Below are 24,607 nucleotides of genomic sequence, written 5' to 3'. Positions count from 1 at the left end.
CCACTACTTTATACAAGTGTTATCTGTAGAAAATCTAAATGTATTTGTTTCTAAAGTAAGAGATGAAACATGAATATCATGGTGACACTTCTTTATTATCACCCCTCGTAGTTTCTAGCAATTTTGAAACCTACACAATGTATTTCATCCACCTTTTCCTCCAATAAAGTACTTTTTGCATCCCTCACTTTATGTGTGTATTAGGGTTGTTTTCAAAAGTCATTCGGGAATTCCCTGTACTTTGAATATCTTTACTGCATAATTAACTATGATTACAATAAATGGACACCATATATGAACATTATTTCTTTATGTTGTGAATTGTGCATCCTGTTTTTTTGTTGTATTTATTGAGAGTTTTCAATACAAAGACTTCTACATTCTTTTTCTTTCAAACCACTGAATTGAATGGAGAAAAACGTTATATAAATTATATACCATGCTAACTATGCAGTACAGTTTTGTAACCTGTATTGTGAAATAAGATTGGGTTCAAATAAGATAAAGTGAGATACTCCTATATACCTGGTGTATATTTATATATGATCATCAGTCCTATCCCCCAAACTCACAGAATGAACTGCATAAAACACATTTGATTTGAAACAAAATAACATTACCTGAAACATCTGGACTAAACTTAAAAAAGTGGCAAATATGTCATACATATTCATGACCAGATGGATTAAATAATGTCAAAAGTGTCATTGTCAAATATCTTCATAAGAATACCTTTATAAGTGGTAGGTATTAACTATGACATGTAACACATTGTTATTGGTTTAGAATTTTAGTTTAAAATATTTGAAATCTAGGACATTGGAAAATCAATAATAGGAACATTAATGTCTTCAACTATATCAAGATACCAAATCCGTAAAGAAATTATCATATGTATATGAATATGGGATTAACTATTTGAACATAACTATCTCATAAACAGTATCACACAACAGTCGGAACATTTTCGATGAATTTGTAAATGTAAATATATAGAATATAAAAAATGTAACATTATTTTTTCGTTCAATGATATAAGTGTTAACTATTGGACTTGGCAATACAGTTTAAACTAATGTTAACGTAAGAATTATTTTATGATATCTGTTCAACTCTTGGGAAAATACCACAAGACGATAGATGGTTATGTATCCCAACAGTTTTATTTTAAAGTTTTATGGCAACAACAGATTTATCCTTAGGTTACTAGCAAGGGTATAAAAAGAGCTACATAGAAACTGTTTGATGCATTTGCTATTACATCTAGCAGTTGGCCCTTGATTTTTCTTTTATTCTGGTTTGCATGGGCAATATTAAAAAAGGTCCTCTTTCGGTTGTAAATTGTACCAATTGGAAATATCATGGCACGCTATAGGTTACAACATTTACAACTATATTGACAACACTAGTTTTATTGATGCATTTATACTCCCAGATCCGAACATCGTCCTACTTGGATTTATAAAGTTGGTGTGTTGGACGTTAAACACCCTTCCCTGATCTGTTGTGTATTTGTAGCGTCTGTTTGTTTGCCTTAAAATATGAAATAACAACCACAAATTGTTTTGTTATTTTAACATAAAACGTTTTGGCTTAAACATAGCTCAATCATGTTCTGTTATTTTGTTCAATGGATGAACTTGTTTTCGTTACAATGACACAATGTTTTCTTCTCCAAAGTATAGTCTCATGCATGTATTTGAATTTGATTTCATCTTCTTTTGCAATACTACCAACGTTAATTTGATTCTGTTCGCCACCACCACTATAGCATATATAAGTATCTTCCTATATCTACTTGTGTATACCTTAAATACAGTGTTTCTACTGCTCAGCTGGTTCCATCATTAGATGGGTCCCCTCTCCTCGACTGTTTCATCGCTGTCAACGACAATCTCAAGGGGTATGCCGACTGAGTTGATCAGGCTCAATCAGGAACCAGCTAGCTCCTCCACTGCTTTTCTCTCTTCCTCTATACTCAACCAGAGTCTTCCACCGCTAGTCGCCCAACTTTTCCAACCAAACTTCTTCTTACTGGCCATGGTCCAGTTAGTCCTAGGGAATCCAAGACTCCAAAATGTTTGAGAAACAAAGCCTCTACAGCCTACCTCCACTGCAAAATACTATGTCCTCCAAATCTTCTCGTGGATGTCTATTACCAATTTCCTGGTACTTGGCAAGCTTTCTCTCATGGGATTCTTCCATTCTTGTTTCCCATGGCACTGTTGGCTCTACAAGAATGACCTGTCTGCTGATTCTGGACCACGGTACAATGTCTGTTCGGAGAGTAGTTAAAATCTCTTTTTGGAAGTTGGTCATTCCCCTAACGTTGGCTTGCATCTCCCGGTCATTTGCTGTTGCTAGAATACAACTGGTTTTGCTGTATGTGCTTCTTGATGACTCTTCACCTCCTTTGATGAAGTTGATGAATTTTGGCTCCTTCTCTAACTTGGTATTCTTTCTCTTCTGTGTGTCCAAGATTGCTGTTATTTCTCGAAGGACTTGGTCATGACTCCATGTATATCGACCATCCTGCAGAGCTGTACTGCAAGACGACAAAACATGTTCTATGTTTGCTCGCTTACCGCACAACTTACAACTAGGGTCTTCAATCAGTTTTTACATTGTAAGGTTTGTGGGTGTTGGTAGTACGTCGTATACTGATCTTAGTAAGAAGCTTATCTTCTGGCCGTCCATTCTCCACATCTCATACAAACTGGTCTTGCCATTTTCCATTTCATATATTGCCCTTGCTTTTTCATACTGACGGCTCTTGCTTGTCGATCATATTCTTCTCCACGACGAACTTCTTGCTGAACAAATTTCCTTCTATATATGTCTTGCATCTGCTGACTGCCATAATGATTGCTGAATGTTGCCAAAACCAAGTTGCCCTGATGTTACCACTCCCACTTTGTCTCTATGTCTTAATCGGCTCTCTGCATCTTCAACAGCGCTCTTGGCCACCCATTTCTTTCCTGTCCTGAAATCAACATTGGCCTCTTTCACCTTGTCATCTTTACTGTCTCTTAGCATCTTATCTTGTCTGGTTTTTGGTGACTTTGAACTGCTCTGTATTAGAAATAAACTCATCATAGATACCAGGACTAAATTTAGTATATACGCCAGACGCGCGTTTCGTCTACAAAAGCGTCATAGATGGAATTTTGAACTGGTGCTGTACAAGCCAATGCTGCTAAAACTTTTTAGAACCCCAAGCCATTTGCGTAAGTGTCTGTTGAACATCCTCTCTAAACTTTCAACCTTGGTTAGAGGTACTTCGAACATCAACAGAGACCATGTTATCCTTGGTAAATTTTCAACGATGATAGCACCACGCCTTGTATTTCCCAGGTAAACCGGACTTGTCAATAATCTTCATCCACTTTCCTGCTTTTGACTGGTTTCTCCATCCAATTCTGATCTTTCTGTCCTCCACCTTTCCTTTCTTTAATACCAGACTCCTTGACTTTGAAGGCTTGAACTTCATATGTGCCCAGTCTATAATCTCACCTAGCTATTGCAGCATCCACTTGCCTTCCAGATATAACTTTACTGTTATTGTCATGTCATCCATGAATGCTCTTGTTGGTGGCTGACAGGTCTTCTGCTCATCTTCCCTGCTGATTCTACTACCATATTCATTGCTGCGGAGAATAAAACTACTGATATGGTACATCCTGTAAATATTCCCGATTCTAGCCTTTGCCACGCTGTTGTGTATTCTGCAACTGTAAACCTTATTATACAGTTGTTAAAATAGTGCTGAAGCATTTCTCTAACCTTACCAGGTATGTTGAATTTCTCCAAGGTTAAGTCTACTAGCTTGTGTGGTATACTTCCGTAAGCGTTTGCCAGGTTTAACCACAGGACAGTCAAATCGCCTTTGTTTTCTTTGGACTGGTGTGTATGGAATACCGTTTGGTCCTGGTGACGATGCTGCTCTCGCCTTCTTTAAAGTGACATCACTTCATGTGGGTTCTGACATATCAAACTCTACTGTTGGCTTATCTGGACTTATCAATATGGGTTGGTCTCAAAGTTCTTGTTCTCTGTCTAGATCACTATGGGTTTCTCTCAAATAATGTTCAACCTCTTCTTTTGGGCAATCTAATTATAACCGGCCTGATCTTTTATCTTCTAAAAGTTTCTTTACAAAGCCATATTGATTAGCTGTAAATAGTGAACTCGTTCTTGCTCTTCCCTTCGGTTCTTTCTAAGGTTTTCTGCTCTCCTCAACGTTTATATTCATTCCCTGTTGACATCTCTTCTCTCTTTTAATGTCTTTTGTTCGTGTACCTTATTGAAGTTGCGTTGTTTTTTTCCTAATTTAGGCAATTTCACCTACTCCTGTTTTCTTTCATGGCCTGACTTTTACCTTTTTTCTGTTTTTTTATTCCAAACCTGTCTTTCCTTATTGCGTAGATAATGGTAATCATTGCTTTGATCTTTCTGTCTACAGTTCTTGCCAACGCCAACTGTAACACTTTTGATGCGTCTTCATCAAACTACGTACATCCACTTTTTCTTTGAAGCTGCTGTTGACCACTTAATTCGTAATGTTAGTGGATCTCCTTATTTCCCTTGAGGTTTCTCTCCTTCCTGTCTGTTAAGATTCATTCCTAACTGACCACGAGCTTCATTTTTTTCCATGACTTCCTCCTCTTGTACATGGAGGTGTTGAACACTGTGGTGCGTTTCCTGAATCATCTCCTCCTCCGTATCATCAGATTGCCCTTGCGTCGTACGATAATGAGTGTCACTGAGTCTTTGTGCGATGGATCTTGAGTCCTTTCTCATTCTTACATATGTTCCCACAACTACAAACTATAGATGTGTCCATTACCTGTCTCGTTGTTCGTGTTGTTCCAGTTGTTTCCGTTGTTCCTCCTGTTAGTCGATCATCCTACCCCGCTCTCACATGACCATGGGGTGTCTTATAATATATCTGTCCTTAGCAATGCTCTAGGCTCTCCATTGCTGGAGTTAAACTCGGGTCTGTCAAACTGTTGTATGCCTTGGTACCGGTCTTCCCCAGAAGCCAACAGTCTTTCTTTGTTGTCACCATCCTATCCATGGTTGAAAATTAGTCTTTCCTAATAGTCACTGGAGTCACCAGATGTGTGAATATCTTAAATACAGTGTTTCCACTGCTCAGCTGGTTCCATCATCAGGTGGATCCCCTCTCCTCAACTGTTTCGGCACCGACTGAGTTGATCAGGCTCAGTCAGGAACCAGCTAGCTCTTCCACTGCTCTTCTCTCTTCCTCCATACCTAACCAGAAGCTTCCTCCGCCTGTCTCCCAACTTTTCCAACCAAGCTTCTTCTAATTGGTCCAGTTAGTCCTAGGGACCACACGGCTCTGTACACTGTAATGAAAAGTTCTATAACGAACAAACAGACTGATTAAATCAAAATGGTCTCGCTTTAATAGTATACATATGCATGCAGCCAGTCTTCCGATTGTACATCTTTCCTGTGCTTGTACTCGGACTTTCACCGGCCGCACGTTTACAAATATGGCTTTTGATAAATCTTGGGGTCTAGCTTGAAATTTTTATTGGCGAGGATCTATACTAAAAATACATGACAAACAAAATCAGTGACATAGTTCTCTTTGTTGTGTGTTCATTGAGTTATGCATGATTTCCAGTTACTTGTTAATTTGGATACGACAAACAGTAAAACAAGATTAAATGGGATTGTAGATGAATGACTGAATTTATCGGAGATGTAAGATTCTATCTAAAACACTATTATTCTAGAAATGTTGATTCATTTTCGATCTTTTATTACCGACGCGTGGATTATCCATGACTTTGCGAGTTTGAACACTGTCCCTGCACTGATCCACGACCACATCTAACGCTACTGTAAACTGAAGTAAACCTGACACGCGTCATAAATATTTTAAATCAAATTTGTCTATCATATTTATCGACCTTTTACAACTGGCTGTTTTTATGACATTAATGTATTTCCCCAGTGAAGCAAAACATCATCTGATTTTCCTTTGTATCAAAAGTAAAAATGTATTTAATTGATAAATTTTATTTCAAATAGTAAGAGAACAAAGCCTATTATATGTTGAAGATGCCAAATGTATTCGGATACATTTTTATTTAAGAAGGTAATATAAAACCTTTGAATAGCCTATATATGCATAATTGTTCAAACAATATAAACGCCCTTCAAGTCTTTGAATTGTGTATAATCAGTGGAAATTGGAATTTAAAGAGATTTATCGTATGTAACAAGAAACAATATTGGTCATCAATATCGTTTCGTCTTTCTGTAAAACTGTTGAAACCTTTTTTTTTTCAATATAAAAAAACGAAAACAAGAAAACGCCGTAATAGATATGTATAAAATGTATTGTATTAGTTTCACTTCAGTATGAAGCGACATTGTTTTAAGCTTCGAGTATGTCTAAAATTACTTTGAATATGCTTTACAGCTTATATTTGCTCGTCTGTGATATTTAATCCGATTTGGAGATTAGCGAATTTTGCGCGTCCATAAAATTCGCCCGATCGCAATAAAGGCCATACAAAATCATATTCTGGCGAGGATGATCGTAATTGGTTCTGCAATATATTATCCAAATGTATGCTCCATATCTATTTGACATGTGTTCTTTGGATTTGGCAAAACTTTCAGGAATTTTGGTCCTCAATGCTCTTCAACTTCGTACTTTATTTGGCCTTTTAAAATTTTTTGGATTCGAGCGTCACTGATGAGTCTTTTGTGGACGAAACGCGCGTCTGGCGTATATACAAAATTTATTCCTGGTATCTATGATGAGTTTATTTGCATTGATTTGTACTTTTTTTTATATATATATATATCTGAACAATTATCATTCCAAGAGTCTAGGTAGATATGTCACAGTACTCAGCGGCATCCTTAGCACAAAAAAAGTAAATTAACATAATCCGCAAAGAATTTTATTTATATGCCAAACAAAATTTATATTCTGTGTTACAACCCTGGGTGAAGCCAACGACAAGAGGAAAGGAATTGCTCAACTTAAATATTTTATTTTTTGAGAAGTTGGCTGAGTTCTAGACTGTTGGACACAGAGGTAGGGGGTTCAAATCACACTTAATGAATAACAAATTTAACAATGCTGTAAATCTCAAACAATATATAAACTAATATCCGTAAATCGCATAAAATTTTAGTTGTTTAAGCTTGGAATAAGTTATCTACATTGGACAGCTGCGTGTTACTGGAGAACTATAACACATGATGATGATCTGTCGATTTCATAGAACAGCAAATGTAATTATTTTCGCTTTCTAATCCTGATTTCTAATTACACGTGCATTTCCTTTCTAATTGCACCTGATTTTCACGCATCATTAAATAATCACGAGCGTATGCAAAATCAAGTTCCCAACTGTTTGATGAGTTTCCCTTCGAGCACTTAAATCACGACAAAATTCCAATATGTCAATGAAATAAATATAATAACACTTTTTGTTTGCTGTAAATTGTCATTTTAGTTTTTGTGATGAAGCTATTTGAACCTCGTTTACAAAGTAATGGAAAACATATAACTTTACTGATTGAAGCGGGGTAATCAACCATCACATTTAAAACCGTCCTCCAATAAATATGAATAATAAATGCAACGCTATAGAAATTGGCTTTGAGTTACTACATTCAGGTTATTCTTTAGATTACTGATATTTCGGAAATACAAACTCTCGGATAAAGGAGGCTTGATGTAAATATCAGAAAGGTAAAAGTTATTAAACAATATTTCTTCAATAACTTCAAGGCTCTGTGAACACGATTACAACTGTATTTAAACCACATGGCTTTCGTCTATTTACACGTTACATCATGAGAGGAGAGATGCCAAGAATTCAGGTAAGTTATTTGTTAGTTTTGGACACCTTTTGTCTTTTTAGAGTAAGCAATGTATACCAATGTCACTTAAATTATTTGTTTTATGTAAAACTATTCTTTACGATATATTGACACTATTTTCGAAGTATACTTTTTTTTTGACTTATCAGATACTTGTGTATTGATTTTTCTGCAATATTTCTTCTGTGCAGTATAAACTGAAAACCTAAATCTCAAATCGTCTATTCAATATTATCAGAATCTGAAATCTTCTAGCCAAAAATATTTGTGTATGTGCATATCACCAAGGTCATAGCAACTTTTCTGCATGCAAATGGGTTTTAAATGCAATTGTAAATAATCTAAAGTTAAACATTACACATGGCGTCGATATTCGTCAATATATACAATTGGATATATCATGATCGAAAGTTTTATAAGTAGGCAAACATTTCAGATGTAGAAAATATATGTTATTCTCACGTACGACCTAACTGTGTGTTTAAAGTTTGGTTGATTATTATCAGCATCTTTGTTTGATATTACAATGTAAACATGTTTTATTTGTTAGAACCACTTCATGTATATTGTTACTTAAATACACAACGGATTCAGTTCAACTAGTTTTAAATTTGAATTAAATCTTTCAGATTTAAAAATAAACTTCCGGCGATCTTACATCCTTTTATAATCTAATTTAGAATCCCATCAGAGATAAAATTCTTGTTTTGGGGTAGATTTTAGATAAGATTTGGCTGAAGATCTCAACAGGTTTTATTACTACAATGATTATATTGCATACTTTATAAACAGTGCAACATATTCGAATTGTACAGAGTAGAAACTAATACACTGATTAAGATAAAGACAGCATTTTTTAGAACTTTATCTATTTTTCGATGGAGTGGTTCAAATTGTTACTATTGAAGTTTTATTCCAAAATTATTCTTCATCACTGTGTGTCACTCAGACACTAATGGGTTCGAAGCTACCTCGCGGGTAATGATGCACAAATATCATATATCAATACTATATCCCTGTTTATAATTTACTCTTTCAGTCAAAAGTTGGCTTGTTTGATAAACAGTGTAATTCATTTCGCAGTGTCAATATTTTTTCTTCACATTTCAGTGAAAAATTTCGTATTCATTCATACCGTTTGTACTTTGAATTGAAAGTACATGTTACTCACACATACAACATCGCTTAGAAAGATGATAATGGTTTTTACTTGTTTTAAAATAATTTTCACATAAAAGACAATTCTAATAAATATACATATATTTATCTCTTTAAAATACCAACAAAAAGTATAGTTCAAACACTCGGATCTAAAGTGGATGACAAATACATGTCTGAATATTGTATTTTTTCTTGGAGGAATACGTAGACTGTTTTCATTTGGTGCATCACTAAGTTGCAATAGCTTCCTTCTCTCAGAGGGATCAACTGTTGTCTTCCGATAGAAAACCATTCTTATTCCATAAACAGAGGCAGATCCAGATATTTTCATAAAGGGGGGGGGGGGGGGGGGGTGGCGACTGCTTCTCGAGTCATGCTTCAGTGATTCGATAAATAGTCAATTTTTGCCCACAAAAGGTAGAGGCGGGCCTCTGATAAAAGTAAGTTGTGGAGCAGTTTTGAATGGTTTGCTTCCAACTTATTTACCTCGAGTTTGTAACATATCTGTGGAATTATATTGACTTAATTTATACTATAGGTGTAAGAAGAAAACAGATTTATTGCTTTAACTATTGTTTTTATTACACCTTATCCATGTCGAGAAAAGAAACCGCAACGCTTTTTGGACCCACTTTTTCCCCCTAAAAATACAAATGACCTCAAAGTATGAAACAGTTACTACAAAGATACTTAAAAAAACACTTTTATAATTATGGAACTCAACGAGAGAAAAAAAAAAAAACGTAAGCAAGTGTCTACATTTAGAATTATGGATTCTCTATTGAACATTCTAAATATAGATGTTGTTCGTCTTTAAAACACTTTGCAAGACAAAAGATATCTAGTCACCTTTAAATTTTCTAAATATGTTTAAAAAATATAAAAATCATGATAAAATTAGGCGATTGATTTTGATGAGGTTTACAATAGGAAGTCTGCACAACCGATTGTTAAGTCTGTTTGCAATTTAATTGCATGCAAATGAAATGCAAGAACAGGCTTTCAGGCCAAATAAAAATATATTTGTGGTTCCAGTAACCCTACCGTCCCTACTTTTTCGGCTTAAAAATAGCCTACCCTAAAGATTTTATTGTCATCTTTCATTAAGCACTGTTAAAGTAAGAATGTTGCTCCCATAGACTCAATGTAAAAAAAAAACATAAAATAAAAAAAAATCCCTACCTACCTACCCTAACTTTTTTTTTCAGATGTAACTGGAACCACACATACTTTTTTATTTGGCCTCATAATGCGACTAGAAATGAGTTTACAAACCAAATTCATGATAACACCAGATACAAACAATAAGGAATGATGACTGCAATGTCCTACCAAATATTCGTGCCTTTATATATAGATGTCCCTAAGTTCAGAGCACTCTAACCAACCTATTTACGTTATAACAACACATTTTATTGGCTGCATTTATACAATAGTCAAACAATGTTCATTGATGCTCCGTGAAGATGCTCGAAGTTGTCATATTGCCAGTTATCTGTTTTAATGGAAAATAAATCATTTTTTCAATCACAATAAAAATAAGAATGTTCCATTTTAAATACTGAAATTATAAATGAATTGATGAAATCTTACAAAATTGAAGGTGTTCCTTTTGTTGGTACAAAAACCCGCCTTGATTTAATGCACCAAAACTTAATATTCCTGATAATGTTTACCTGCCAATCTTGCTTATGTTTATTAAAGTAGACAGGTATATATGTTGGTGATGAAAATATTACTATTTTACATTTCAGTAGCTTAATTCGTCTGATTTTAAGATAACCATTGCGCAACTTTTTGGTATGCGTTTTATGTAAGGCATTTTGATATGTACTCGACATTACAACACAAGGAAACAAGTTTTCTTCTTCAATTTACATTTTTTTAAGATATGCCTTTAATACGTATAACAAAGCTCACTAGTGATCGAGTTACATACTAAGTTGTCATAATCATATGATTGAATGGTAGAACCTATCATTTTGTATTTACTTCAGCCTAAGATCAGAAAACATACTTGACAACTGAACATAGTTGAGAGGAAAAGTTCACGTTTTGTTCTAAGAGGATGCAGTAATAACAAATAAAACCCAAATTATTATGTGAAACATTAAGTACAGTTTGGACAAATTATCACCGATATTTTATCAGCCAAAATATCCCATTATATACGAGAAAGGAATATAAACATTTCTATGTTATACAGTAGCACTATAAGTATGGCTTAACCTATAATAAAATGATTATGGAGGCTATATTCTCAAACGGGAGTGGCGCTCTCCCGAAACAAGTCATCGCCGAGTAATAACGTTCCCATTTGGACGGTTAACGAAAATAATATCCAATGGGTTTTGTTTATAAGATCTAAAGTTCCATGTCATGGCTTTGCTCCAAAATACCTAATCCAACAAAAATATATTTCTTAACAAAGGAATGCAATTTCATAAAACAGCAGAACCTGCTTAAAATGCAATAAAGTTTGAACTGCTTGTCTTATAAATGAATAAAACAAAATCAGTACACTTGTGTTGAAAAGAAGTTTCAAGTAGTTTAGTAATAGAGAAAACGAATATAAGCTGCTACTATAGTATTTATTTAAGTGTAAAGATGTAAAGCCTGATTATTGCTAAGAAAGAAACTTCCTTTCTGTTTGCAATATTTCGTTACTCTACTATGGGAATGAAAAGATGTTTCTGTCGCAAAAACTATCTAATTAGTTTGTTTGTTATTCCAATAAAAAGGAGTTATATGGTATTTGTATATGTCCAATCTGCCAATCGATTCCCCTAAGCTAATTTATCTTGATCACTTTTTACTAAGCTCATCATCTTAAACTAATGCTCCGTGGTTCACTGATCCTAGACCTAATTTCCTGTGTTTCAGAGAGAAGAAGTTCCACTGGCTGGTTCAAATTGATAGGAACCAATCGCTTGCACAGATAGCGATGATTTACCACAGCTAAACATGTGAATATTTTCTCCTTGGAAAAAACAAACAACTGTCGCGGTTCATTACAAAGTAGAGATGTGTAGACAATAGAAAGACATACATGATGTGATTTATGAAAAACTCTGATCAAACGACGCCTTGATTACCATGGAAATCAATCTAATACGAAAATAGTTTATACTTGTGCATGTAGGAGCACCCTACGCCGCATTAATCGCATTGTGTAACAGAGGAATTAAAAGTAAAAAATTATCTACAGCATGAAGTCTCTTGTTGCAATTTTCTCGTTAGCGGGATAATACATTGGAACTTATACGTTCTCAGTGATTAGAACTTCGTCAATGAATACCAGATTTTTCTTATCATAACAGTATTATCAAAAAACCAACATGGGAATACTAATGTTATATGTCTCTGTTTCAAATTGAAACCTTGAAGAAATATACAAATTGAACTTTTGAACTGTTGATAAATCAAGGGAAACAATCCAATAAAGTGGACTGAATAAATCACCAAACCATTGAGACATTCAATTCCAAATTCAGATATAAGGACATCTCGAAAAGGAGGAATATATCTTTGGACCGGAGAAACGATCCGTAAACATGTTATTAAAGCCGAGAGGGAGTTATGTTAACTCATTGTCATCCATCGTATACTGTGTTATTGCGACTCTTGCCCAGTGTTACATATGCTATTCATATCTAGGACCATACGAGACAACATTGGACGAAAAATGGAGCGGGACATATCGGAGCGGATATGGTGTTAGACTAGGCCTTCCTATTATTGGATTGTTTGTTTTACCACTGTTTATACTCTTCAGTGTTTTTCGAGTTGGAAACTATGCCAACGACGGTTTCAAGATAGGGAGAGACCATGCTCTAACCGCTCAAACGAACTTTTTTGGTGATAGATTTGAGAGAGAGCTGACTAGAAGGGTCTGGCGGAATTTCTGTCCATTTGCACCAACCCTTCATCTTTTTATAGCCTTTTCTCTGATCCTGCCAGACACGATTTTAACTGGACTGGATGTCAAGTATGGCCATCAAAATTCTGGTTAGTATTTATTTTAAGATTAACATTGTGGTTGTTATTGTTAGTTTTTATTATTTATATTTTTCTCAGTTGATAGAACCTCCGGAAGAAATAGAGTAGACATATTGTTAATCTATTCATATAAGGAGCAAGACAGAACTGTGATACATATATTGCTTTTCTACTCATTATATCCGGAGCAAAATAGTAAGTTAAACTGTTGTTCAACTCATCATACATGCCATAATCTGAGCAATATCGAACAGTAAAACTAAATGGGTGGTAAAAAACATCCAACGTGTGGTTCTACATCTTTTCACATTGCTGTTGTTGACACCTTGGCTAATACGATATTTTTTTCGCTATTGCGAAATGTGTTTTTAACGTGAAAAGCTGGCAAGAAAATCATTACTGATGGCAAGTGGTCATCACATTTGATCCATCTGTTCGATTTTGTTCTTAATGATGATGAATCAACTTCTGGACACATTGGACCTAAACAATAGATTCCCTGCTTTGCATTTCGATAAATAATTCATTAAAATGAGATAAACGCTGCATTAATCAGTATTGAACGCATACCTAATTAGTTTATGAAATACCACCTCACAAAGGTTTATTCAGTTTATTTCATAGGTTTTTTTTTCAAAATCCCAATGAAAAATACAGTTAAAGTTTCCTTCATTACATGTTCTCTTTTGTCGCTTTTGCCACTGGACTTTAAGCAAGCAACAATAAATCAATCATTACAGTTATAATGAATGTATTCATTAAGTGGTGTGATCAGACAACAAGAGAAGACACGCAACTATGAAAAAAGATATCATGACTACAAATTTATTGTTTGTATTATATATCCGGGTATTTCTGAATGTTGTAAATGATCGCAAACAAACAACAAATAAATATCAGGCAGAACTGAATCCGTATAACTTGAAGTTGGAGCAAATGAATGGGTATTTTTTTTGTTTTTTGTTTTTTGTTTTTTGTTTGTTTTTTTTTTTTTTGGGGGGGGGGGGGGGGGTATATTACACGTAACTTGAAGTGAAAGCACTGTAGGTACTGATTATTTGAATAAAATGTTTTGAAGAAATGTTGCCAAGATGTCTTAGCGCGTATACGTGAGAAGGTATTTTCCAACCCTCTTCCTCTATTACATAAGTATTGCATTGATTCCCCCCTGATAAAAAAAAACCCCTTTTCGAATCGAATCTTGATGCAAATTTCTGTCAAGACAATTCTCCAGTAGAATTTTTAAACAAAATAAGAAAAAAAATCATGTACTATTCGGTTCGATTATTATTGCGATTCTCGTTCTATTATCAAGCATCCAGCTGAATTTTAAACAACAAAAAGTCACGATATGAACTATGCACATCTAACGAATCAAGTATAATGATGAATAATTCGATATCAAGAGTCAATGACGAAATGACTGAGTAACCAAGAAAAATTAACCAGCTTATAGTACATATATATAAATAAGAAATGTTCCAGAAAGGTCTTTAAACGAGTAGTATTAAAACTAGTATCTCAATTGTTTGTAAAACAATTGAAAGGTCTTTCCTGTAAAAGTGATGTTTTCGTAATGTACTTTGTACGACCTTTCGTTTGATATACGACAAGCATACCTTCTGAAACTTTTCGCTTTTAACACTTAATGACCTCATCCGCCTACATTTTTGAGATCGGAATTATGATATATGTAACATAGAGTAGATGAGCTTTTATTTGATATGCTACAACGCCATGTTAAAGAAAGTTTGATTTTTGTACTTAATAACCCTATCCAACTAATTTTTGGAGGTCGGGAATTTGATATTTCAAATGTACACATCATGACCTTTCATTTGATATACAACAACCCTATCTTAAAAGAAAATTTATTTTTTGCACTCAATGACCTCATCCAACCCATGTTTGGGAGACGTCAATTTGAAATTTGAAATGTACGTTTAATGTTCTTTCATTTGATATGCGACAACCTTACCATCTGAGAAATTTGAATGTTTGCACTAAATGACCCTTACCGTCACCCTGGGATGAAAATGGGGTTAACAATTTTCATTTTTAAGTGGAGTTTATTAAGACCTTCAATTTGATATATCAGATGACCCCATTTGACAAAGTGCAAATAATGATGCAATATCAACTATATAAATAGAAGTTATGAAACTTGCAAGTCAATGCAAAACTTGAAAATTTCAAATTGATTTTTTGGTGTTTTTTTCCATGGAATGTTTTTGGTATTTGGTCAAACATATAACTATGTTAACCTCTTCAATTTCTAAAACATTTTAAGTGGTAAGCTCTTGTTGATTCAGAAATACATGCCTCCGCTCGCAAAACTTCAAACTGCATTATCTCTAAAACGACAATAGATATCTCAAATCTGTTAAATGATAAATGATCTACAGTTGAAGGACAACATTATAGAAAAAGAATTGGGACAATTTCAAAGTTCACCAAGTTCACAATTAATCATTAAATAAATGATGAAATACCAAACTTAAGAACCGGAAGTCGTAGAGACATGGGACTATCACCATTCAACTCAGAACCTCTTGACCTTTTAAATATCACAAGGTCAAGGTCATTGTATACTGTGAAGGTCAAGGTGAAATTTCATCATGACCTAACATTGACTTCAAATTGAAGGTCTTGAATTACTGATCATCTTTGCAGTTTATAGTAGGTTGATATCTGTTACCTTTAAAAAGATATACACACAATACTATACTTTTAAGACTCATCCCGTTGTAACTTTTGAACAGACGGTCGGACATTTTTGGACTTATTGTATAAAATGTAGAGCTCGTCGAGAAAAACATTTTATACGCTGTATGTATGCTGCAAAGTCTTTTCGTTTTCCTAATATGTAAGCTTGAAATTGCAGCGTAATTTTTGTTTGCACTCAGTGACTTTTGACCTTGGGGGAATATTAAAGGTCATATGAATTTAAGATTAATGGTGAAGGTTCTAAGTCTCTATGACTTCTGGTTCTCGAAATAGAATTTTTGAAAAATTATTTTTAATTTTTAAAGGGAAATAACTCCTTATAAGCGTTAGTAACAAATTAATTGTTTATGTTTATAAACATTGCCATCTGTTCTAATACATGCTGTCATTTTCAATTCAATTCTATCTCTAATACTTTTTGAGAAAAATGCAAATAAAAGAAATTGCTTCAAGGGGATATAACTCTCAAAGGGGATGATGAAATCTTATGCAGCCTCATATGGTAATACATCATGGTGAGATTTACATATTGTCCAAATAAAGTCATGATATCTTTTAACGAATTTTGGGGGGACCATGTTGAAAAAAATCAATAAAAGGGAGATTACTTTTAAAGGGGATGGTGAAATCCTACAAAAGTTCATCTGGTAAAAGTTTATGTTAAGGTCTATCGATGGTTCAATTTTGGTATTGATAACTCCGATAAAAGCGGTAGGAGGGCATGCCAAAAAAATGCTGGAAGAAAAAAAAGAAAAAAAAACATTAGAAAAACAATAAGGTCTTTCCTCGGGAAGAGGAAAGACCTTAATAACTGAATGCAATAACGTACAGCTGAACTTCATGTCTTAATTGTTATCTATCTATACTGAATGAATTTATGAATTTGATCCACTTTATCAGGTTTACTGGGTAAAACAAAATCTGTAAACTATCACCACAATCAAGGATGTACAGAAACTCGAACCCCACAATAATCATAAGTATGACAAAATTATAGTATTTAACAACAATTGAAACAATTAAATTGTTAAACAGTGTTTAAGGTGCAATTTTATTTTTTATTAAATGTGGGCTCATTTTTTTAAAAGCACAAAGCTTTCAAAATAAAGGAACCTTTATAATTGTAGTCTGACAGTTTACAGGTATAATTTGTTTAAATTGTATAATTGTGCGTTTTAGGTATTTCAATGGTTCAGTTGCTGCAAAAACAGCAATAAAATACGTACAAGTCGTTAACATCCCAGGATGTTATTTGACTAATAGCAATGAGTAAGCATTTTCAGCTTTCATTTAAATAAAGAAATATAATTTAAAGGGGAATAAAAATTAAAAAAAAAGATGTAGAAAACATATGGCATAATACATGTTTATTCGTGCATAATATATACTCGTAAAAGCACCTGGCCCAAATTTGAGCTATTCTCTAAACTCCTCCGATCCCATAGGGATTAGGGCCTTATATGATCAGGGAAGGAGGCAATAGTACGTTCGTATTGGGATGATATATGATCCTCCATTCAAAAATCGTTGTTTTGGCGCTAAATTGAAATCCCGTTAAGGCTTTTATTTACACCCGGAAAAACGTATTGCACCACCCTCACATGCACATACAAAATATTTGAACATATGATATTATCTATGACACCAAGAGTATATGAATTAGGTCATTTGGTTATATATGAACTACAGGCATGAAAAAGTTAGAAAGGGTGAAGAAAATAACGAATTTGATTAAAAACGAAAGTTTCGAAAAACAATTGAGGTTATTTTGTATACTAAAATGGACAATGCTTATCGTGTCACGGAATAGAAGTTCCTTCATAATATAAGTTCCAAAAGGAATAAATATTTTGGAATATTATTTCCACAGGAATAAATATTACAGTTTAAGTTCCTAACGGAATAAATGGTATAGAATATTTGCTCCAACAGGAATAGGTATATTATGACATTGTTTATAACAAAGTTTCCAGTTGAACTTCTGTCAGGTGGAACAAATATACGTTGACAACCGTTGGATGCTTACAAGTGTAGAAAAGTTCAACAGCACCATTCGTGTTGTTTAGAAAACAAGAATGTGTGTCTGTGGTTACAATTAAGACTACAATGTCAAAATACTCAGTAAAACCACCGTTCATACGAAAAATGTCGAATACCCAGTAAACCCCCGTTCATACGAAAAACGTCGAATACCTTGAATAAAACCACTGTTCACACCAAAGACGTCGAATAATATCTAGTAAAACCACCGTTCATACGAAAAAAGTACGCTATACCGTCTCTTATCTACCGTCTTCCCCTTCTGTGTTTTAAAATGTTGAATTTATTGTTGAAGTCTGCCATTCCTGGTGCAAAACTGGGGATAAATCGGCTAGAACCTGCGTGTACGACAACCAATTATAATTTATAATTTATATACTTTTGAAGTCATAAAAAGTTTTGTTTGTCCCATTTTTGTTTTGGTTTGTGAGAAAAAAAACATGGTGGTGTGATACTTTTCCCCAGGTATTGAAATGTTTGAAATAAACGTAATATTTGGCAATAGATACATTGTATTTGTCGTAAAAATATTGACAAATAATGTCTTAAGACTATCTGGGATGTTGAAAGAGACAAGAACATGACAAGAATTATTATTGTTTATTGATAACCAACGAATTTTTTTTATGTTTGTCGTTTCTGGAACTAGCAAAATAAATTAATGAACATGTATGCATGACTCTGTGGTCTCGACACTGTAGCATTTACAATGTAGTTTGTTATCCTCAATTAGTTTGGAATATCTTTGGCTGAATAATTTTCAAGGTTTTCAAACTATAGTATTGAAAAGAAAATGGTTTCCGAATTTTTTTCCCTGTAGTACAAATAAATATGATTTGGATTTATTGTAATACTTCGTTCCCACGAAACGGTCAGTAAATTTTGGACTAAAAAACAACATTATGAACATAGCCGAACACAATTAACGAACCACAATAACCTAAATAAAACAAGATTTGTCAAAAAAAATTACCATTAATTTCAAAGTACAACGCACCGCAACGTTCCTGATGAGAAAGTTGGACCAAAATAACAATTACGTTAATGAGATGTAGCAACCCAAAGATTAAACACACATAAAAAAAATACCAACAGAAGTTAAACTTCCATTATAGAGGTTAATAACATAGGATCTTCAACAATAGACAGGTGTCAACACAATATAGACCAAGCTTTCAATCACATAGAGTCTGAGAGGAGTTACTACATTTAACGCCAACTTTAGAAATGAATGATAGTAAGACCTTATGGAACCTGGCCATCTTCGAAAAAGCAAAATATTTAAACTCCATTTAAAAAGAAGCCTAGCGAAAAATGAACAAAGAATCCTTAGGGATTTCAATCTAAATTGTAACGATATGTATTTTGACATGTAATTATTCATCTTTGTCAACGCCGGAATTAAAAGTATCGACATCATTTGTTTTTTGAAATTTTACTGAAAAAATATTTTCCAGTCAATATATTAGAAGAAAAGCGCATCTCTCAAGATCAGTTTCCTCTATTAAAATATTAGTAGTGATACAGTGTCATATTTTACAGTTGGTATATGTTTTGTTAAGAATTCTCCTAAAAGTCCGAACTAAGTATAAAACGTTTAAAATTGATGTCTTTTGTTAATTGATCGTATTTTTACGACGTGTGGGAGACATGTTATTCATTGCATATTGCAGCTTAAAATGTAACCCTGCTTGACGTCAGACGTACGACCTAACTTCTGTAACCATACACGTGTTCGATTGGATCGTAAACCGCTTTTGTATTTACATTCTTCTTTCATGGGAAACCACAGAAATATTGTCACACTCTTTGAAATTTAAACTTACAACGATTGGAGAAATATAGATGATATTAAACGGTTCATTGGTTGATTGTACTATTAAAGGGCATTTACGGAAATGCAAATGACATTCTTGTCTCGTTGCGCATTACGCCAATAGTAACGCCGTATAGGGTTTTGAAACTGATAGATTTCTTTGTATGAATTTCACATAAATGATGATCAATTCATCATGATTTTCATGAATATTAGAAAACTTACGTTTATCAACTTCAACAGAAAGACAGCATAATAAATATCTATACAAATGATAAGAAATAACAGAGCTGTTGGGTAAGGGTGAATTAATGACACACAAAACTCTTAGAGAAACATCTCCCCAAGTATGTTAGTTATTAAACCACGCAGATTTGCCACACTCAGTAAATAATCAACTGAAATAACTGACGAAGAAGATTCTACCTTGTGGCATATATAAAAATGTTGCGAAATTAAAATGGAAGTCTTTGAATTACCCAACTTCCCTGTATTATATTACAATCAGTGTTATAGCTATAGTATACAGAGAGAGAAAAAAAACTTCGAAGAATGAGAACGAAGTATAACCAAATGATTGCAACTTCTGCATGGATAAGATCTTTAAATATACTTTATTGATTGATTGAATATAACGCCTTCTTTCTTAAACTCTCATATCATCGGAAAACTCAGACTAAAGCCACAAGTATAGAATGAAATTCAAAACAGTGTAGCTGTGGCCATTGATTGACACATTAAAATCATCCATTGACTGGGACAATTTAGGTGAACGTTTGTATGTAACGACCAATGCTCACTATGTACTTTTTAAAGACACTTAAACTATGGGGTCACCAAAGGTTCTCAACACCTAAATAAAGGAATTCGAAAAATTAATCAGGAATAACACGATATTTTGATTTATATCAATTATATAAATCAAAACACAAAGATTATTCCTGATTAATTTTACGAATTATTTTACAATTAAAGGCGTTAAGAAACCTTTGGTGACCCCACAGTTTAAATGTCTATCGTAGGTACGTCGTGAACAGTGGTCGTTACAGACAAACGTTCACGTAAATTTTCCCAGTCAATGGATGATTTTAATGTGTCAATCAATGGCCACAGCTACACTGTTTTGAATTTCATTCTATTAACACTGGCTATTGGATATCTCAAGTGCTTGCAGCTACCGAATAAGACCAGAGAGTACTTTTGATTAAAAACCACGCCTTCTTGTAATCTCAATTAAATTAGCATGCTTATCACTGTCGAAAATCTTCAAAAAGAATAAGAATTGATGAAATTTAGTATTGCAATGGTATAGCTAGTTTTAAACAACTATACAGCAAGTCGTGCATGAAGACAAGCCCATATGGTAACAGGTTTGTGCATGATGTACGAGTCAAACAAAACGGAATGACAAATAATTGATTAGACAATCTATACTGAGACGTATAAAAGTAGTATAGCTGCACATGTTGCATGCATGTCTTTTTTGCATACAAAGCAGCTGCTTGTAGCTCGTGTATGTCGCTATGGAAAAAAGAGGAAACACAATAACGAAAAATTCCGAGCCATCTAACGCTTTATGTGTGTTTTCGTTGTCAACAGCTGAGCACTAGTTGACTTTGAACATGTTGAAGGGTAACAGTTTGAAACGCCAACGCTTTAACCACAACAAGAGGAAACTGGAGTTTCTATAACTTATTTTTCAATAAATTAACGTCATTTTAATTTAAGCAGGTGCATTACAAAAATAATTTAACGTTCTGTTGTATAATTTCAGAATCTCCTGTTTACCACCTTTTACTTTTTTTGCACGTGCCATTCAGGTTGCTCTTAATACCGAATAGGTATAATACAAAAGCAAACAATAAAAACATGGAATAAAATTTGATTATGTATACTTATAAAGTTAAACTATTTGATGAAAGGAGTTCTTAAGGTGTCAATAAACATTGAATATAAATAAATAAATAAAATGAGCAAACATATAATAATATAAAATGATTCAAATTTCTCATGCAACGTAAATGCGATTGTTATGGTTTGAAAGCAAATTAGTTGACTCTTATAAAAATTTACTGAAAGTTCGTGGGAAAAATGACGATATTTAAAGTTTTACTGTGCAACGGTTATTTATTATAATGAGAAATTTAAATAAGATTTTGTTTGTTACACATCGAGTTGCATACTTTTAGAAATCCGATTAACTTTAAATCATCTTTACATGGTAATAATATTTGCAGTAACTGTTGTGCATAATATTTTACAATTACTGAGCTGTTATGTTTATCTATTATCTAATATCGTTATTTTTTTTAATGTATAAAGCCAGCATAAAGTCATTACGCACAGCGCTCGTGTCATTTGCGGTAACACAACAGTCACTATATATACCGACTTTAAACCGTTTCATGAGTTTATAGTTTGCAGCGGCTTATAGAATTAAAACAAATAGCAGAACAATGTGTAATCATCTGACATTAAAAAAAGCTTTTGTCTGAAAAAAAAATGAAACAAGTTTTAGATAATTTTGATATTTGAAACATCATTAAACAACGATTAAAGAAGCGCACATTGGATTCAAATTTGAATTTCCATTTTTGTTGAACAGAGGAAGTTGCAGGAGATCTCAAACTTACTAGATTGAACTTATGATAAGTGAAACTATAAAACACTGAAAAAAGAAACTCTTTTTCGAAATAAAATTGCACCGTTTGTTATTTTCTGGTTATACACCCTGTAAAAAATAAATTGATACATGTAATATAACACGAGTTAAGTTTTTTGCCTAATGTTTAAGTTCTAAATTGGGCTGTTTTATGTTGGCATATAAAAGAAATTCTAGTCGCAAATGATAAACATTTCTAAACCATTACAATGATCATAACATAATACAGCTGCATAACTATGATTCAAAACGTACATGCTCAAATTGTATACATAACGGCTACATATTAATTTTATTACAGTTTTGATCTCTTTGCTTGCATCTTATTTTAGATAAACTTTAAAATAAACTTAATTCCGATGAAATCTTTTATTTTCAACCTTGAATTTCCGTATTAGTTTATTCTGAAAATCTCTATCTTTTGTAATAGAATACAAACTGCACAGTTATATTGCGTGAAGTTATAGTATTCGATATAATTATGTGACAAACATATTTATTGTATTCAAGTTTGGAAACAGTTCCAAGGTTAATCCAGGCTTTTTAAAACAAGTTTGTTTTTGTAATGACGAAACTATAGATTTATTTTTATAAATGTATGGACAGCGATTTTTTCATTAGCGCGTTTTCACCTTTCATGTTTTGCATATGCAATTTAGTAAAAATCTATCCAGTGTTTATAACAGTTTGATATCAACCAAACCGCCAACATTTGTTGGTATCCACTGTATCGATATCAACCAAACTGCAAAAATTCGTTTGCTTTCATTGTGTCATCGATGTCAAGCAAACCGACAACATTCGTTTGTATCCACTGCATCGATATCAACCAAACCGCCAACATTCGTTTGCTTCGACTGTATCGATATCAACCAAACCGCTAAAATTCGTTTGCTTTCATTGTGTCATCGATGTCAACCAAACCGCCAACATTCGATTGCTTCGACTGTATCGATATCAACCAAACTGCTAAAATTCGTTTGCTTTCATTGTGTCATCGATGTCAACAAAAACGCCAACATTCTTTTGCTTTGACTGTATCGATGTCAACAAAACCGCCAACATTCGTTTGCTTCGACTGTATCGATGTCAACCAAACCGCCAACATGTGTTTGCTTCCACTGTATCGATATCAACCAAACCGCTAAAATTCGTTTGCTTCGACTGTATCGATATCAACCAAACCGCTAAAATTCGTTTGCTTCGACTGTATCGATGTCAACCAAACCGCCAACATTCGTTTGCTTCGACTGTATCGATATCAACCAAAACGCTAAAAAATGTTAGCTTCCACAGTAATGATATCAAACAAACTGTATAAAGTCGTTAGGTTCTACTGTAGGTGTAAGTATATAAGCACCTGACTTTTTTTTGTGTAGTTCAATTTACCCGTAATATCTTGAATGTCCAAAGAAAATTTTCGAACCTTAATTATAAGGCATGATGTTCAGTATGTTAATTTACGTTTACCGGTCAGGTTTTATGTGATAGCCTATAGGAGTGCCGATAATGCATGTTCTCAACGAGTACTTGTATACTGATTTTCCACATAAATAAACCTTGCCTTCTCTGTGCTTTGGGGCCAGACCTTTTCCCGCCAAAAATGAAAATATCATCAATATTAGATATTCAACATCCATTGACGTCTGCTGCTGACAATTGGCATTTTACCACGACTTCTGTGACGTTGAATGTCAAATTTACAGAAATATTTTTCTATCTATTATCCGGTTTATAATTTACTGTTAACCAACATCTACTTTTATACGAAACCACAAGATACCTCGTTTAAATCAAGTCAAGTACAATAGAAAAACCCTGCATGGTGCTCTTGAAATGTGAATCTCATAATAACATACCTTCACAATATCACAAAATATGCATTGACAATTACCATTATCAGAACCTGTGGAAATGTGCATTTCGTTCTTTTATCTTTTTATCAGCTGTAAGGCGTTTGATTACCAATTCAGGTGCAGTCAGAACAATCATAAACAAGGAACAAAATGAGGGTTTCATTAATTTCTGGCGGACGTTTAAGATAATTTTGTATATCACTTATTAATACAATTTGATATAAAATAACTGTACTCCGAGAACTAAACTTAGTCTCAAGATATAAAAATTGTATGACGCCTATAGAAACAGGTAGAATGCGAGGTACATTTCTATTTCTATCTTCATTCGAGCCGAGTACAAATACAGACAATGCTTAATTATTTTCTGCTTACTGCAACTCGTAGTAGAAACATGTACATTGAAGCATTCTATCCTGTTTCGCTCCGAGTAAAATAAAGTTTATAGTTTTACGTGGTTTATGGTTA

At 33.6% G+C, this 24,607-nt stretch overlaps 1 protein-coding gene across 1 annotated transcript in view; it reads left to right on the top strand.

Moving 5' to 3' along the window:
- The first annotated feature begins 7,628 nt into the window (after window positions 1-7,628).
- Window positions 7,629-24,607, top strand: part of LOC143072901 (uncharacterized) — a 41,500-nt gene continuing 24,521 nt past the window's right edge. The window contains exons 1-2 of the mRNA XM_076248052.1: window positions 7,629-7,878; window positions 11,923-13,047. Of these exons, the coding sequence (XP_076104167.1) occupies window positions 12,594-13,047 (454 nt within the window). The 5' untranslated portion in view covers window positions 7,629-7,878; window positions 11,923-12,593. The remainder of the gene's footprint in view (window positions 7,879-11,922; window positions 13,048-24,607) is intronic.

Source organism: Mytilus galloprovincialis, chromosome 4 (genome assembly GCF_965363235.1).
Source record: "Mytilus galloprovincialis chromosome 4, xbMytGall1.hap1.1, whole genome shotgun sequence".
Classification (NCBI taxonomy): Eukaryota; Metazoa; Mollusca; class Bivalvia; order Mytilida; family Mytilidae; genus Mytilus; species Mytilus galloprovincialis.
The sequence above is the reverse complement of the archived record's forward strand: the minus strand, read 5'-3'. Positions and strand labels throughout refer to the sequence as shown.